Source organism: Nylanderia fulva, unplaced genomic scaffold (genome assembly GCF_048542155.1).
Source record: "Nylanderia fulva isolate GAGA-0341 unplaced genomic scaffold, ASM4854215v1 Scaffold23, whole genome shotgun sequence".
Lineage (NCBI taxonomy): Eukaryota > Metazoa > Arthropoda > Insecta > Hymenoptera > Formicidae > Nylanderia > Nylanderia fulva.
Window position 1 is genome coordinate 830,062 of NW_028190293.1, and position 15,855 is coordinate 845,916.

The 15,855-nt window shown below is 27.8% G+C and overlaps 6 protein-coding genes across 8 annotated transcripts in view; 2 read left to right on the top strand and 4 right to left on the bottom strand.

The window, feature by feature from the left end:
* Window positions 1-1,139, bottom strand: part of Miga (mitoguardin) — a 32,266-nt gene extending 31,127 nt beyond the window's left edge. The window contains 3 exon segments of the mRNA XM_029305559.2: window positions 170-313; window positions 451-598; window positions 792-1,139. Coding sequence (XP_029161392.2) covers window positions 170-313; window positions 451-598; window positions 792-890 — 391 coding nt within the window. The 5' untranslated portion in view covers window positions 891-1,139.
* A 62-nt stretch (window positions 1,140-1,201) lies between these two features.
* Marcal1 (SWI/SNF-related matrix-associated actin-dependent regulator of chromatin subfamily A-like protein 1) lies at window positions 1,202-4,920 on the bottom strand. Of its 3 annotated transcripts, none has more exons than XM_085483114.1 (13): window positions 4,781-4,920; window positions 4,343-4,380; window positions 3,939-4,259; window positions 3,741-3,856; window positions 3,550-3,662; window positions 3,333-3,467; window positions 3,092-3,269; window positions 2,852-3,015; window positions 2,589-2,753; window positions 2,309-2,467; window positions 2,113-2,220; window positions 1,814-1,988; window positions 1,202-1,680 (listed from the first exon to the last, which is right to left on the bottom strand). In XM_085483114.1, exons 2-13 carry the CDS (start codon window positions 4,353-4,355, stop codon window positions 1,300-1,302), a joined length of 2,028 nt encoding a protein of 675 aa, XP_085339240.1. In that variant the 5' UTR covers window positions 4,356-4,380; window positions 4,781-4,920; the 3' UTR covers window positions 1,202-1,299. The 3 variants fall into 3 exon arrangements, with proteins under 3 accessions (XP_085339240.1, XP_029157322.1, XP_029157316.1); XM_029301489.2 differs by lacking the exon at window positions 4,781-4,920 and adding an exon at window positions 4,701-4,741; XM_029301483.2 differs by lacking the exon at window positions 4,781-4,920 and adding an exon at window positions 4,476-4,681.
* Window positions 4,921-5,117: 197 nt separating this feature from the next.
* Window positions 5,118-8,127, top strand: LOC114933083 (tRNA (guanine(10)-N(2))-methyltransferase TRMT11). Its single transcript, XM_029305531.2, has 9 exons — window positions 5,118-5,316; window positions 5,724-5,789; window positions 6,193-6,429; window positions 6,583-6,717; window positions 6,785-7,048; window positions 7,131-7,269; window positions 7,392-7,590; window positions 7,723-7,849; window positions 7,919-8,127. Exons 1-9 carry the CDS (start codon window positions 5,242-5,244, stop codon window positions 8,078-8,080), a joined length of 1,404 nt encoding a protein of 467 aa, XP_029161364.1. The 5' UTR covers window positions 5,118-5,241; the 3' UTR covers window positions 8,081-8,127.
* Window positions 8,128-8,396: 269 nt separating this feature from the next.
* LOC114933090 (ER membrane protein complex subunit 2) lies at window positions 8,397-11,268 on the bottom strand. The gene is made up of 7 exons (XM_029305546.2): window positions 10,884-11,268; window positions 10,378-10,491; window positions 10,072-10,222; window positions 9,843-9,986; window positions 9,523-9,679; window positions 9,154-9,249; window positions 8,397-9,083 (listed from the first exon to the last, which is right to left on the bottom strand). The coding sequence occupies exons 1-7, from the start codon at window positions 10,915-10,917 to the stop codon at window positions 8,910-8,912; spliced, it is 870 nt and encodes a 289-aa protein (XP_029161379.2). The 5' UTR covers window positions 10,918-11,268; the 3' UTR covers window positions 8,397-8,909.
* A 760-nt stretch (window positions 11,269-12,028) lies between these two features.
* On the top strand, window positions 12,029-15,640 carry LOC114946373 (toll-interacting protein A). The gene is made up of 6 exons (XM_085483055.1): window positions 12,029-12,106; window positions 12,392-12,562; window positions 12,672-12,805; window positions 12,908-13,112; window positions 13,335-13,517; window positions 13,586-15,640. Exons 1-6 carry the CDS (start codon window positions 12,047-12,049, stop codon window positions 13,694-13,696), a joined length of 864 nt encoding a protein of 287 aa, XP_085339181.1. The 5' UTR covers window positions 12,029-12,046; the 3' UTR covers window positions 13,697-15,640.
* Window positions 14,023-15,045, bottom strand: LOC114933070 (uncharacterized). The gene is made up of 4 exons (XM_029305521.2): window positions 14,889-15,045; window positions 14,697-14,813; window positions 14,547-14,626; window positions 14,023-14,358 (listed from the first exon to the last, which is right to left on the bottom strand). Exons 2-4 carry the CDS (start codon window positions 14,803-14,805, stop codon window positions 14,209-14,211), a joined length of 339 nt encoding a protein of 112 aa, XP_029161354.2. The 5' UTR covers window positions 14,806-14,813; window positions 14,889-15,045; the 3' UTR covers window positions 14,023-14,208.
* Window positions 15,641-15,855: the final 215 nt, after the last annotated feature.

Here is a 15,855-nt window from a genome sequence, read left to right on the forward strand (position 1 = left end):
GTATCTTCCTAAATCAGTTTCAATAAAAATTTGTGAAAAAATTTTGAAAATTCTAAATACCAATTAAATAATTTTGTGATACAAGATCTGATATTTCAAGTAGATGGTAGGTACTTTTTCTACACACACAATGTATGTATTTAAATTATATATAATTTCACAAACTCACCAAGGACGCCATATTGTTGTGGAGTAAGTCTTACATCATCATCTGGTCCTCCTGGCACAGAAGATATGAGTGATGCACGATCACTTATATGACTCCTAGTACTGGCTTCGCTTCTTCTTGCCCAAGACGCTTGTGACAGCACATCTAGATATTTAGCACAGTATAAATAATATTGCTTAACTTTGCTTTGTTTATATAATCATTAACAGTTTATAAGAATATTTATTAAGTTATATTTAATATATAATTTGTGTAATGTGACAATATTATAAAAGTATTACCAAAATTGGAATTCTTAACACTTAATCTTGTTTTATAATCTCTGAAAGGCCTTCTGGAGGGTGGGAGAGGATGTCTTCGTCGTCTCTTTAAAAATTGTGCCAATCCTCCCAATAGTATTGAACCACTAGCAAAGCAGATAATGAAAATCTAAAAAAATATATAATTAATAATTAGAGTTATACTTTTGTGTGAAATAGATCGGTACTATAATAAAAAAATTTTTAGGCGATTGTTATATATTTTAACTATGCAATTTTTTTTCTATATTATTATATAACGACAAAATACAAATAATTGAGGTATTTGCTATAACCTCGAAAAGCCGACAACTCATTCTTACCTTTTGCGTGCGAGAAAAGTGTATCGCCGGTAACGAGAACATGTAACGTTGATATAACGCACCGAAGAATTGCCGCACATTAAAAAGAGACATTGTCATTCACTTTCTATTATAAACAATATTATAAACCGAAATTCACGCGCGCCAATAAACCAATGATCGCGGATTCTAGAGAGCGAAGAAAGAACTTTCGAAATCCTTTTGCGCGAAGACCGCCATCTGCAGAATATTACAACAAATATTTTTCAAATTTTATCGATAAGATAGATTTAAAAATTCTCTTTTATAATTTTAATTCTTTTATCCAATTTCTCTTTTGCAATTATATCTTTCTTTTATTTTAATAGTTTATTGTAATTTTGAAAAAAAAAATCGAAAAACATGTTTGTATCACTTATGAAATTTTCCTCTGAGGGTGATAGAGCTTTATTTTTTTTCAACATACTAAATATAGTTTTTGTTTATAAAAAGATAGAATTTTGTAACGCAACCAAAAATCATTACACAGTCAAGCAATATCGTCCCAACTGCAGGAATCGAAATAGTCTTCATCGATTTCGAGCATTTCTTTAAGATCTTTCGCAGAGGAAGATGCTTTTGAAACTGAATTATTCTTCTCATCATCCTGCGATTGTGATTGCTCTCCCGGCGACAAAGAGATATTCATAAAGGAAGTCAGATCTCGTTGTCCGTATTCTTTCTGCGACGAGGTGTCAACATTATTTATCGATAAATCCTGATTGAGGCCAACCTCATTCAAAACACTCAGCTTTTTTTTTATCAAAGGCCACAAATGATCATCTGCCGTGTTTTTCGCCACCAGATATTGTATCAAAACGTTTTCGTTTTGTCCAATTCTATGCACTCGGTCTTCTGCCTGGCATAAAATCTGAAATAATTTCACACAATGGAAAAATAAAATATATATTGTTTTATTAGAAATTATATATTATTTTAAAAAATTTGAATATATTACATATATAAAATTATATTAATAAGTGTGCTTGATAAATATTACTTACACCAGGGTTCCAATATAATTCAGCAAAGACCACTAGATGCGCAGCTGTTAATGTAACGCCAGCATTTGCAGCAGTAATTGATAAAACTGCTGCCAAGCAATTATCGCATTCCTGAAATCTATCAACTTGAAGTTTTCTTTCCTCTGGATTAGTTTGGCCATCTATTCTTATATATCTGGGGAAATTGCAATTGTTATAATATACAACAGATAAATGAAAGAAAAAATTATAAAAGAATTAAATTTTTCATGAGTTTATATGAGACTATAAATTATAGATTTACAATTATAAGTACTTACTCTATCCCCTTAGATTCAGCAACTTCGCAAATGGCATCCAAAACATTGCGATGATGAGCATACAAAAGGCACTTCTTCTTATTTTCAAATAAATCCGTAACATAATTGCTATAAAGTTGAATTTAAATTTTTTGAAACAGATTGTCAACATATTTTTGAAGAAACAATTATACACATGTACATAGTACATACATACCATATTGCTTTAATTCTTGCAAAACTAGACTCCCTAAAATATTCCAGTAAAGTATTATGTTTCTCCCTACCTGTGATCATTGACTTTTGTAATTTTTTTTCTATTTTGGTCATTTGCTTATCAGTTTTGATCAAATGAGGGTCTAAAATAATCACTTGCCTAAAACATGCAGATGTATATCAAAAACACATAGTGTATATTACATAAAGCTTTCCCACAATTATTCCTATCCCAAAAATGTTTCTTTCAAAAACATTTTCTTTTCGAGATTTAACCCAACCTTGTTTTAGATGGCAATTGGCTTAACACATCAGTTTTCGATCTTCGAATCATGCAAGTGGTCTTTAACAATACTTCTAACTCTTTCGCATTTGAGGAACCAATAAAATTCCAACCATAATCTGTCATCTGCCCTGCACAGTATCGTACACCATAATTTTCATAGCTGCAAAATACAATGCTTCTAATAAAATTCTATACACATATATTTACATATATAGAGTACTTATAAATAAAATACTTCATTGTTGCCTATTTAAGTACCTTATAAAACGTGGTAAAATCAGACTGATTTGAGAATGTAGTTCAATTGGTCTTGACAAAGCTGGAGTGCCAGAAAGTAATACAACATGACGCGCATGGGCGCATATCCGTTGAGCAGCTTGAAATCTTGCAGTCTTATTGCTCTTCAATGCGTGAGATTCATCCTATGATTAATTCATGAAATAAAATACTAGCAAGTTTAGCAACATTTGTGTTATCAATATGTTAAATATAACATACCAGAATAACAAATCCATACATATGTTTCTCGAATGTAATTACAGCTCGCGATAATATTTCATATGAAATTATAGTAATTTTCTCATCTCCAATACAATCCTTTGTATTTAGAAAATGATGAACATAATGCACAGGTATAGATGGCAAAAATTCATATATTGCTTCAGACCATTGATACCTAAATGAGAAGTATCTTTATAATATCAATATCTTTTCATTATATTGATTGTAAAATATTTACCTAACTGATGAAGGAACTACAATTAGAAGTGGCCAGCTTTCTTGGAAGTAATGTGCTATGCCTAATGCTTGTATAGTTTTCCCTAAACCCATATCATCCGCAATCATACAACGACCACCTTTTGATATACCAAAGCTAAAATAAATTTATTATATATCGATAAAGATATATATACATATACATACACAATATACATAATTGCTATAAAAAAATTTACCAAACGCCTTCTTGTTGAAACGGCATTAAATTGCTTATTAATTTGTTATCTATTTTTGACAGATCCTGTTTAAGTATATTTTCTTGCTCTGGCTTTAATCTTTTTTTGAATATCTAAAATGAAGAATGTTTCTAAAAATTTATGCTTTTATAGTTATCATATTATACTTTGTATTAATATTATCAAATTACTTGGAGAATATTTTGTGGTATTCCATTGACAGATATGTTAGACTTATGGTTCTTCAATTTTTGTATTAAACTGTCATAATCATTGATATGAAAATCCCATATTCTAGTTTTTACATCTGAAAAATTAAACAAATAAATTACAAATACTATATTAGGGTGTACATTTGTGTTCAATCATAATTTATAATATAACTATACCATATGATTTGCTTGGAAGTGTTTTGAATGTATCAATAACTGTAGGATCAAATGTTGATATATCTATCGCAAATCTCTCATTGCTAATCATATAACATTTGCTTGTTAAAATCGAAGTTCGACTAAAAAAGTTCTTTGCTTCCATGGGGTTAAAACGATTGTTTAATTTATTTGGTCTCATAACATTTGTACCATCATTAGAGTTTGATTGTTGTAATGGACTATTTTTAGGTGTAGTTTGCATTTTCAATTGAGCTTGTTGTCTCCTTTGTAATGCTAGCAAACGTTTCTGCTCAATTTCGGCAGGTGAACATCTCTTTTCTAGAAAAGGAGTAATTTTAGATTTTACTGCTGAAATATTATTCCATAAAAACAAAATCTCGTCTTTTAGAAAAAGATTATACCCATTTTATCCATTTATATCCTTTCTTTGATTCACTAACTATAAAAAAATAAGTATATTTTGTTTCTTTCTCGTCAATCAAAACAAGATAACTACATCAACGGCGTTCTTTTTACTAAAATATGTTTCTTTACTTGTACATTTCGATCAGCTGATAGCAAACAATAAGACGACAAGCGTACGTAACTAGGACACAGATTAATAGATATCTGTGACTAGGAAATATAGTAAGAGCATAATAATTGTGTATAAATTATTGTAAAATACGAAAAATAAAGTAGTTATATTATTAATAAAATATAAAACATTGAAAAAAAATTAATTTTGAAATTTTTGCAATATTTAAAAAAAAGCATTACCTAAAATAAATAAAATGTAAAATTGTACAAAATAAACTTTAATTATTAATTTAATTATAATTATAAGAAAAATATTTTACTGCATTTCTTTATTATATAAGCTCTATCGAAAAACACTAAAAACTTTGGAATTTCAAAAATTATCTATTTGACATTTCTATTTTCCCGTTGGAAAGATCCTAAAATGTCTTCTTATAAGGTTTACCGGTACCGCTACCTTGGGAAGGGAACTACAATTATATACCGTTCTTTTTACCTAGTACACGACGTAGTTCACGTCTACTTTCTCGGAGGGCGCATTAGTACACGAGTCCACTGAATCGCGGCGGTGGCCGCTCTCAGGTTTCTCTTTGCGTCTAGTTTCTTTGTTAGTAATTTACTAGACGTGCAATCAAAACGTCGCATGTGTCTCATCTTATAAAATTTATGACCAATGATTGAACGTGTTGTCAGTGAGGTTGGATCACTGTCAACAATAATTAAAAGGCTATGTTGTGTATATAATTGAATATAATAATTATTTTACATACATTATATTATAATGCTAAAAATGGGCAGTCAATTAAAAAGATATCTCTTTTGGTTTGCTCATGAACATGTTGATTTTCGATTGGCTGTAAGTATTTCTTTTGTATAAAATATTTTTAATAGTTGTAAATTGTAAAAAACGATTATTCGTAAAATGCTATTATATTTTTATATACTATTGTATTATATTTTACACTTGTATAACTTATAAAAATTTTTACATATTTGAGAAATATTTTTTGTTTGATTCTTTATAACAATAAATTATAAGATTTTAATGTCTTATTAAAATATGTAAAAAACAGGAATGTAATATCTTTATTAAATAAATTTTTTTTTATTATATACGTCGTATCGTTGTTGCTAGAAAGCACCCATGGTTTATTGTAATAATAGCATATATATTTATTTTTTATCTAATATAAATGCTATTATATTCTTGTAATTTTTATATGTGCTAGATTGAACATTATTTTTTTATTTATTATATTTCAGGAAATGCAATCTATATTTGAGATGTATAGCATTAATCCACACATAATAATCAGACCAAAGGAACATGTAAGGAAGTATGAACATTATTAATTATACATATATGTATGTTAATATATATACTCTTCTTATATTACATTATTGTATGCAAGAAGCATTTCTCAGTTTTTACTATATAATATGATTTGTAATTTATACTATAAAAGAATTTTTTAAGTGTATAAAAAATTTTATAAATTATTTATATAATTATTATTATATATAATAATTTAAATATTATATATATATCAAATTATTTAAACAATACAATTTGTGAAATATCCACATAACATTGCATGATTTAGAAAGATATCAGATCTTAATCATGTTTATTTAAAGAATTTTATTAAGCTATTTTAAAACTTAATATGTAATGTACTGCAAACAAAGAATAACATATAATAGAATTAAATATATTAAAATTTTGTTTTAGCCATACTGGATTGTGGAATTATCTGATGAAAATGTTGTACATCAAATTGTCAATAGAGCAGTTTCGTTACGTTTTTGTTTGGAATTGTGGGCACAAGGCAAACAGAAGAAAAACTTACATGATTCTTTGAAAACTTACTCAGTCAAAAATATCACTGGAGAGAAAAGATCATTCAAGATTGTAGTGGAGACTTTCTGTAAACATTTCTCACAGAGGGAGAAAGTAGATAAGATTGAAGTAAGTAGATACTTAAATATTGTACTCATTGTACTGATAATATTGTATTAGTGTTATTCTAGAATTGTATTTTAGAAATGCTAATTATTTAATAATACATAATGTATATAATATTAATGTAGTGTTATTAACTTAATGCAATATTGGGGAAAGTCTTTCAGTTATCTACCTCTTGAAGGGCCAGTCAAATTGAAAAATCCGGATATCACTTTATACTATATAGAATATTATGGACTTAATCCTAACAGTATTCCTGATGAGCCATATGAATATTTCTTTGGAAGATGGGTGAGTAATATATTTATATACATCAAAAATAGTTTTTTTTGCAGATTATAATATAATTTTATTACAGGTTGCTGATGGCCAGCGAGAATTAATTCAAAAGTTATCATTAAAAACTAGAAAATTTATAGGAAACACCTCAATGGATCCACAATTGTCTCTGATAATGGCAAATCAAGCACAAATTAGAAAAGGCGATCTAGTTTTAGATCCATTTGTAGGGACAGGTTCCTTGTTAATTGCTGCATCTCAATTTGGAGGATATACATTTGGCACTGACATTGACTTTTTAATGCTTCATGGTCGTACGAGACCTACACGGATATCACAAAAGGTAGAAAGCTAATTTTTAGAATTAAAAATTTTTATCGAACATAAAAAAAACTGAATAATTATTATATTATGTACAATACTAGATAAGAGAAAAAGACGAAAGTATCGCAACAAATATGCGTCAATATGGAATGAGTTCCTATTATCTTGATGTAGTAGTAGCAGATTTTTCCTATCCACTCTGGCGAACAGATTTACGAATAGATGCTATTATAACAGATCGTAAGTACAAAAAATATTGCACAATATCCTCAATTATAAATTATAAAAATTCTCTTAGATTTATAAGTAATTAAAACAACTTGTATCTTATGATACAAAGTTAATATATTTTTTTCTTATAGCGCCTTATGGTATAAGGGAGGCTACAGAACGTATAGGTACCATGAAAATAAATCCTGTAATAGAGGAACATCAAGCAACCTCTCACATTCCTTCTAAAATTGGTTATGGCCTGAATCAAATATATAAAGATTTATTATGTTTCTCCGCGAGACATTTAAAACTCGATGGTAGATTGGTGTGCTGGTATCCATTGTTTAGGTACATATATATATATATATATATATATATATATATTTGTATGTAATTAAACGTAAAAGATATAACACTAGTTAATTATTAATTAACTTGTAATTGGTATAGATAATTATATTTACTAAATTTATAATTTAGGGACCTATACACAGAAGATCAGTTACCAGCACATCCTTGCTTACAGTTGTTGGCTAATTCTGAACAAGTATTGAGCAACTACACTAGTAGAAGATTATTAACTTACAAAAAAATTAAAGAGCCAGAAGTATGTATGCAAGCTGTTCAGTTTTACTAACATTTCTTTTAACTCTTCTATATCTTCAATATTTAACAGGCTACTGACGAGAGCATCATCATGGATTTAACGGACTTTCGTGAAAAATATTTTGCATTACGCGAAGAAACAAGAAAAGAAAAGCGAACGAGAAAAGCCACGGAAAGAGCGAAAAAACGAGAAGAGTGGGAACGTAGAAATAAGGAAATCACTGAGAGATGATTGTAAAATTTTGTACAGCAGACATTAAATGTCTTTGTTTAATTTTATATACGTTTTTATAAGTATTTTAGTCCTTATGCATGTATATCAGATTGTTTGGAAAATTTTCTTAATTTATATTTGCTTCACATATAAAAAATTAAAACATTTTCTAAATAACTTAGTAATTGAAAAGATATATAATTATTCAAAAATATTTGAAGATATTCCAGATGTGGCCTGATTTTGCAATTTGTGTGTACTAGGTACAGAATAATTTTAAAGATTAGATATGAAAACAATGATTTGGAAATAATATTTTTTGCATACAAGTATCTTATCCATCAACACATTTTTATTTTTATTGCATTTATTTGTGGATATAACCAATACTTAATAGGACATGAAAATCAACAATGATATTATTAGACAACAGAGAGAGCCGAGAGACCGATACTACAATAATAACTTACATATTTACTTAAAATATATATAATAAAACACAGAGATATATATATATTTAGAAGATAGTTACGTATGTAGTGCAGCTAATTTGAAACCTATTAATTGACTGATTACTAATATCAACATATGTATTTTACATTGACAAAATTTATACCCAGAACATATTAATTACATTACATAATTGAAACAGAATAAAAGATAATACTGTTTGATTATATCAATCATGATCAAATTTTTATTTTTTTTTAACTGCATAGAGTTATCTAAAATTTCTCGTGCTCGATAGATTCTTTGGAAATAGTTATATGCAATGTGTTTAAACATATGCTATTTACTTTTGTTACAAAATTAAAATAAATATACAATTTGTCAAAGATAACAATACCTAAGCTTCAAGTTGCAATTGTCCTAGTAAACGTTCTACATTCTTAACATCTTCATTTGAAACTTTACTTTCATATTGTTTCTCAATTTGTTTACTAGCCCATTCGCTCAGTTTTATTGCTTCCTTCTTCTTAGATGCAGGGCATTTAGGTGATGTTGCAATATTGTTTGTTGTCTAAAAAAATATATTTACAGAAAGCTTTCCATAATTAATATCTAATATTATATATAATTTTGAAACTTACTAATAACAAGCCATATAGAACTCTAATATTATTTGGATTTAATTTAGCTGCTTGGCAAAAATATGCTTTTGCTAACTCCATGTTATCAAATCCGCCCTGTATGAAAAGAATATAATTAAAATATATAATTTAAATATATATAATTTATATATAATTAAAAAAATTATCTTTATATATAAATTTCAAAAATTATAATATTAAAAGATATTTTAATTTAAAAATATTTCAAATATATTTTATTCGATAAGATAGTTATTTATTTTTATTAATTTATTTAATTAAATAAATTTTGTGACTATAGGTATAGCTATTGAAATATAATATAAAAGCAAATGTGGTCATAAAACCTTAGAAGCATCTCTCTATTACCTGAGAATATTTTATTTCCGCATATCTTTGGTAAATTAAATGGCTGTGTGGATTATGCAATATAAGTTCTTCCATGCAATAGGCTGCTTTAGAATACTCTTGTTCTTGCAAATATAGGTCACATAACTCGTGCCATGCTTCTTGATCGCTCATAAATCTAGATAAATCATTTTATACATGTTACTAATACATTTATAATTAAAAAAAATTTATAAAAATATATTTATACAATATACTTATAAATATAAATATCTTATAAAAAAATGATAAAATTTTTTAAACATGTCAATATATGTTAAAATTTGAAACACATCACTAACCTTTTCAGATATTCTGTAAGTTCCTTGATTGCCTCTGGAATACGTCCTCGAGCTTTCAAAATAGCGACACGACGTTTTCTTGGTGCTGCATTAGTCTCGTCTCTCTTTATGATAGAATCCAAAACTTCCATTGCTTCATCATACCTGAAAAATATATGATAAATTGTTAGAACAAGTATATATATACATATATTGTTACATATTTACAAATATATAATAATATATATACATTTCTAATGCTTCCAAATGCATAGCATGATATTTGTGAACACGCAAGCTACCAGGAAATGCACGCATTAGAATTTTAATGCAATATTCGGCAAGTGGCAGGCGATAACAATCCAACGCAGCTACACACACTTGTTCCAGAACCAGATATTCTAAATAAAATGGAAATATTAAAAATATTTTTATAAAAAAATGGAATATTATAAATACTTTCATAAAATATTTAATTTTCATAAAATATTTGATAAAAATGGTATTATTCAACTAAAATTTTAATAATAAGAAAGTGTATATTAATTGATCATACTTTCATTGCCTAAACGATCAATCTTTCCTATTAATGTATTTTCCCAAAAATCTACTACATCTTTACTTCGTCGTTCGGAATCTTCTCTCCAAGTTCTCAATAAATCTCGTACCTCTGTATAACAAAATCATGAAAAATCGTTATTAAATATAAATAAAAATATATTTATAATTTACAAAATAATTAATTATCAATACTAATAAAACAATTTATAAAAGTGCTTCTTTTTACATTTAGTAAATTATAAATAAAGAAAATTTTTAATATATTTTAATAAATAAGATACATATACAAATGTACATGTCATCGAAATAATTTAAAAATATGAGACTAATATTGAATCTTGCAATGATTTATATTCTTTTTACGAAACTTTTTTTTTTAATCTTGAAATTGTAAGATTTTTTAAACCAATTAAAATTTGTTATTTCGTGAATTCAAGTATCTAAAGAGGATGACGTATACAACAATATGCATCAACTGTCACATACGATTCCGAAACTCACCTGTCCAAGATAATTTGTCGTAACACCCTGCCATTGTTACCGCTTTATAAAATCGGAGAAACTTCTGTAGGAGCGAACGAAAGAGGGTGAAATGAAATAGATGTCACGCGTTATTTTAAAGGTTATACGATGTGGCATGCAGCGCTCGCGAAACGTAATGTAAACAGCATCTAGCAGAATTTAGATGCATTTGTAGAAATTCTTCATGCTTCGTAGAAATTCAAAGTTATACTGCCGCTCCCAGAGACTCTTGTCTCGTAATTGCTCTAATTCGCTCGAGATAGCGTAAAAAGATAATTGTGATAAATAATAGATGATATATATATGACGGGTAAAGTCCGGACTTGGGGAAGAGGGAGAATGACAACTACATACGTACCAATACGTACATATGTACTTTACCACGTCATTGTGTGCAATTAATGTACCTGTGGTCATGATAAAACATATGATTAGCCAACTCTTCTATCATATATGCGAGCGATTTATATAAATATATTTAAATATTTTCTCATATATTTATTATAATAATACACGTATATGTGTAAACATAAGACGCGTTTCATATATACATCTTTTGTATGTGTAGTTTTTGCAAAAAATCCAGAATGTATCCTATTTTATTTTAAGTGCAGAAAGTGCTATAAAGTACAATTGAACAAACGGATGTAAAAAAATGTAAAGATCTATCGAAATGTCAAATTATTTTTTCCAATAATTAATAAATAAAAAATAAATAAAATTAAAACAAATTAAAATTTCATATTTTACTTCTAATTCGCAAAACATTATGTATAGAAATATAAATATATAGAAATATTTCTAATTTCTATGAAAAACACAAGTACGCCATATTGTTGACACAGGCAGGTGTCAAAACCAATCACGATCGCCGATTTCAGTTATGTTGCTCCTCAGCGATGTCTGATTGGCTGCAGCTGAAAAAAACAAGATCACTTTTTTATGACGCTATGTATATATACAATCTGACGGCTGCATGCGCACTAGCAGTCAATCAGTAAACATTTTGGGTGATGCACGGTTTGCGTGATTTGACATATTTGACAAATTTCGGAGAAATTCTGCATGTGAAACGTCACACGCTGTCAGGCTCAAAATTCGTGGGAGATAATATCTCGTTTTTTAAAAATACTTTTTTCATCATGGATACGGACAGACCTTTGCACGAGAATTGGAAAAAACAGATATACTGGCTCTCGTTTGTCAAACGCAATATTATAATAGGAAGCATTACAAATGTTACGCGATTCCACATTAAACTGTCATTACACGCGTTTTCGTAAATAAATTCGATGATATCTTGACACTGAATGCATTTTAATTATGTTTTTTTAATGTTTAATTGTTATTAAAATACCTGACATTAATTATATATACAATGTATTGATACAACTTTTGTTGATGCACAGTAATCTCATCTTGTTTAAGATGCTTAACAATAATGTGTTCATATCTATCAATTATAAAATGAATTTTTATATTTCCAGGTTTTTGTGGGATTATTACCGGATAGTTTCTTGAGAATAGAAGAACGCAATGAGCAACTGCAACAAGAAGTGGCAGATCAGCAAGCTGCTTTAGCTCTCCAACAGCAGATTCAAAGTATGCCGGTGACTCATGATCCACGAGTGGGTAGGCTTAGTGTAACAATTTCTCAGGTAATCTCTCTTCTCATATGCATGAGATGTATTTATTGTTTAATAGACTTAAATAAGCCAACATTGCGACGATCTGTACTTTCTTGTGTTAAAAAGTTATTTTTCTCAGGCTAAATTAGTGAGAAATTATGAAATGACAAGGATGGATTCTTATGTGACGTTACAAGTAGGACATGCAGTGTATGAGACACATACAGACTCGAATAGTGGAAAAAATTCATATTGGAACAAAGTTATCCAGTGGTGAGAATGCATATATTCTGTTTTCATATATTTCAAGAAATATATATATATATATATATATATATTGTATGTATAAGTGTTTCAATATTTATCTCATTGTAGCCTCTTACCACCTGGAGTTACTCAAATATACATAGAAATTTATGATGAGTGTTCCTTCGTGATGGATGAATTGATTGCATGGGGTCACATAGAAATTCCGCCGCAAGTTATTCAAAAGGGAGAGACGCACGAAGATTGGTATATGCTTAGTGGGAAACAGGGAGAAAATCAGGAAGGCATGATCAATTTAGTTTTTAGTTACACGGTACAAACAATGAATATTATTTACCTTATCAATTATATTTATATCATTTTTTATGTTTAAAAAATTACAGATTGTCTTAAATTATATAGTTATTTAAATTTAGAATTTAACTACCATTGTGTAGTCTGCATGTTTATGATACTTACTATGGTACTTTGTTAAGGAATTATTTTATCCTCAGAAATTTTATTGTTTTTTTCATTAAATGCTAATCTGTTGTAGAATAAGTGTCACCCATACATGAGTTCCTCGATAATGATGGTTCCTTCTGCAACGCCGATGTTCGGCGTACCGTATGCCCCGGTAAATGTTTACACACCACCTCCAGCTGTTGCACCAGCAACAGTTGCACCAGCAACAGTTGCACCAAGTTCTTTGCCAAATGCTGAGGTCGAATTGAAGCAGGTATTTAATGCATATCTCAATAAATGTTCCTTTTGTTATGTTCACATAATTGTAATCATACTTTACAGATTGCAGAAATGTTTCCAAACATTGACAAAGAAGTTATCAAATCGGTATATGATGCTAATCATGGTAAAAAAGATGTTACAATTAATTCGTTGCTTCAAATGTGTGAATAAGTCAATTTTTACACAGTTTGCCATGTCACTTTATCGTATGTTCTTTGTTGATAAGTATTCCTTTGGAATATAATGTACGAAAAAGTCTAATTTGTATAATACTTCCATACGTAGTAATTAAGATAAAATATAATAATTAAGATCAGAGTATATTATTTGAGAATATGAAATGATATCCTTTTAAAGGAAAATATTACTTTTAACATTTTTATTGTGTATTAATTAATAATTTTTGTTACATATGTTATTTGTTATTTCAGAGTTTATATTATATTTTCTCTTTTATTTCTCTTTAAAAGTATTTATTTTTTGATTTTGTGAGAGTATAGATAGAAATATATTATCTATATTAATCTCTACATATAATTTAAATACACATTGTGTATTCTACAAAATTGTAAGAAGATATACGCTTAATTGATAATTGCATATCAATTGTAATAAATGTTAAATGTATATAATTTGTACAATTTTATCTGTATCAAAGAGGTAAAAGAATTCGAAAGAAAGTGTCAGGAAATATTGAAAATTTTATATATAAACAATGGAACTATAGTTATAAAAATAATTAGTATTGAATATGTATTTCTTATTGTCGAGTTGCAAGGTTTGCCATTGCCTGTGTCTTCACAAACGCATGCTTCAATAGTATATCCTTCAGTCTATAAAAGAATATTACAATATATTATATCCATACTTCATTATCGAATAATGTTAATTTATACATATAGTTACAACTGTAGAATTAATTCTGAAGATTATATATATATATATATATATATATATATATATATATATATATATATATATATAATCTACTTTATAATCTACTTTTATATATGATACATACATATGTAACATAACAGCCTGATGTAACCGCTATTGCCTGGTCTTCTATGACTTTTCCACAAAAATAACTGGCATTTATAACTACAAATAACATTGATATTGATACAGATCATGCATATAGATTTTCTAATCTGTTATAAAATATATTTACCCGCTTTATTATATATGTATAAATACTTTACACAAACAGAACCAAGTTCCAATTTACAAAAATAGTCTGTCGAGTTTGTCCAGTTCGATATTTCAGTTGTATCTGGCATCTGGTCGCCTGAAAAAAATGTTATACAAAGAAAATACAAAGAATTAATAAAATTAAATATAAATATCAAATTATAACACTCACCGGGATATATAGGATCTACACAAGGAATATTTGTATAGTTTTGGTTGAAGAGTTTGCAATCTAACTCTCCCTCTTTGATTCCTCGACCTGGCCATGTAAAATGGAAGCATGATTTAGTTCTGGCATCTGAAATATAAAAGTAGAATGTAAAAAGTATAAAGTATAGTAAATATAAAAGTATCCGGAATATAAAAGTAGATTCTGATTTAAAAAAAGAAAGAAAAACTATAAAAAATTGAAGCATTCAATCAGGAAAACTGAATATGAATTAAATGGAGAAATATCAAATAATTTTACATTATAATATATAATTTAATTTATATTTCTTTTATGTCGCATTTATTTATATTTATATAATTGCAGTCATTAAAATCACATTTTTTCTCATAATATGATACAGATTAAATCAAATTTTTCTCTTCCATATTTTTATATATAATTTATAATGTGTATGTGTATGATATATATACAATATTTATACAATGTGGCCTGTCTTAAAATTTCATATATATGCGTATATATGTGCTTAAATGTTATTTACTGTCTATTCTTATGTACTCATTATCAAATGAGAAATTGCTTGTTATTATAGAGTCTTAAATGAAAATATTACTAATATGTATCGACGGCCTGAAAACGCTACGCGTTATTTGATATTTATATTCTTATTATTAATGTATGTACAATATTTATAAAATATTGCCGAGACGTAAGACTTTGTAAAAAATAATAATAAATATACTTACCCATAAGTACATTGCAGGTGCAAAATGTTAAAACAATAATTAAATAAATCCTTTTCATTCTTGTGAGTTAATTCGCACAGTGACGTTATACAGGTACTGTTCATGTTGCTACAAGAGATTGGGGGCTTATCTGATAAATATGATCAATGGTCGTATAATGACAGCATATTCAAGATATCGCTTTGCCGGACAATCGTTATCAGCATCAAAATATTACGCGA

Bases quoted from the DNA above. Each gene is read 5' to 3' on its own strand.
- Marcal1 (XM_085483114.1), bottom strand. The intron at 3,857-3,938 runs GTATAGTTATAT...TTAATTTTTCAG, and splicing joins ACTTCCAAGCAAATCATATG to ATGTAAAAACTAGAATATGG. The intron at 2,221-2,308 runs GTATGTATGTAC...TCAACTTTATAG, and splicing joins GCAAGAATTAAAGCAATATG to CAATTATGTTACGGATTTAT.
- LOC114933083 (XM_029305531.2), top strand. From the start codon at position 5,242: ATGCTAAAAATGGGCAGTCAATTAAAAAGATATCTCTTTTGGTTTGCT. The intron at 6,430-6,582 runs GTAAGTAGATAC...TATTGGGGAAAG, and splicing joins AGAAAGTAGATAAGATTGAA to TCTTTCAGTTATCTACCTCT. The intron at 7,049-7,130 runs GTAGAAAGCTAA...GTACAATACTAG, and splicing joins CTACACGGATATCACAAAAG to ATAAGAGAAAAAGACGAAAG.
- LOC114933090 (XM_029305546.2), bottom strand. From the start codon at position 10,917: ATGGCAGGGTGTTACGACAAATTATCTTGGACAG. The intron at 10,492-10,883 runs GTGAGTTTCGGA...TTTGTTATACAG, and splicing joins CGACAAATTATCTTGGACAG to AGGTACGAGATTTATTGAGA. The intron at 9,680-9,842 runs GTTAGTGATGTG...TGATTTATCTAG, and splicing joins CTTACAGAATATCTGAAAAG to ATTTATGAGCGATCAAGAAG.
- LOC114946373 (XM_085483055.1), top strand. From the start codon at position 12,047: ATGGATACGGACAGACCTTTGCACGAGAATTGGAAAAAACAGATATAC. The intron at 12,563-12,671 runs GTAATCTCTCTT...TATTTTTCTCAG, and splicing joins TTAGTGTAACAATTTCTCAG to GCTAAATTAGTGAGAAATTA. The intron at 13,113-13,334 runs GTACAAACAATG...AATCTGTTGTAG, and splicing joins ATTTAGTTTTTAGTTACACG to AATAAGTGTCACCCATACAT.
- LOC114933070 (XM_029305521.2), bottom strand. From the start codon at position 14,805: ATGCCAGATACAACTGAAATATCGAACTGGACAAACTCGACAGACTAT. The intron at 14,627-14,696 runs GTAAATATATTT...TGTTATTTGTAG, and splicing joins ATACATATATAATAAAGCGG to TTATAAATGCCAGTTATTTT. The intron at 14,359-14,546 runs GTATGTATCATA...ATTCTTTTATAG, and splicing joins CAGGCTGTTATGTTACATAT to ACTGAAGGATATACTATTGA.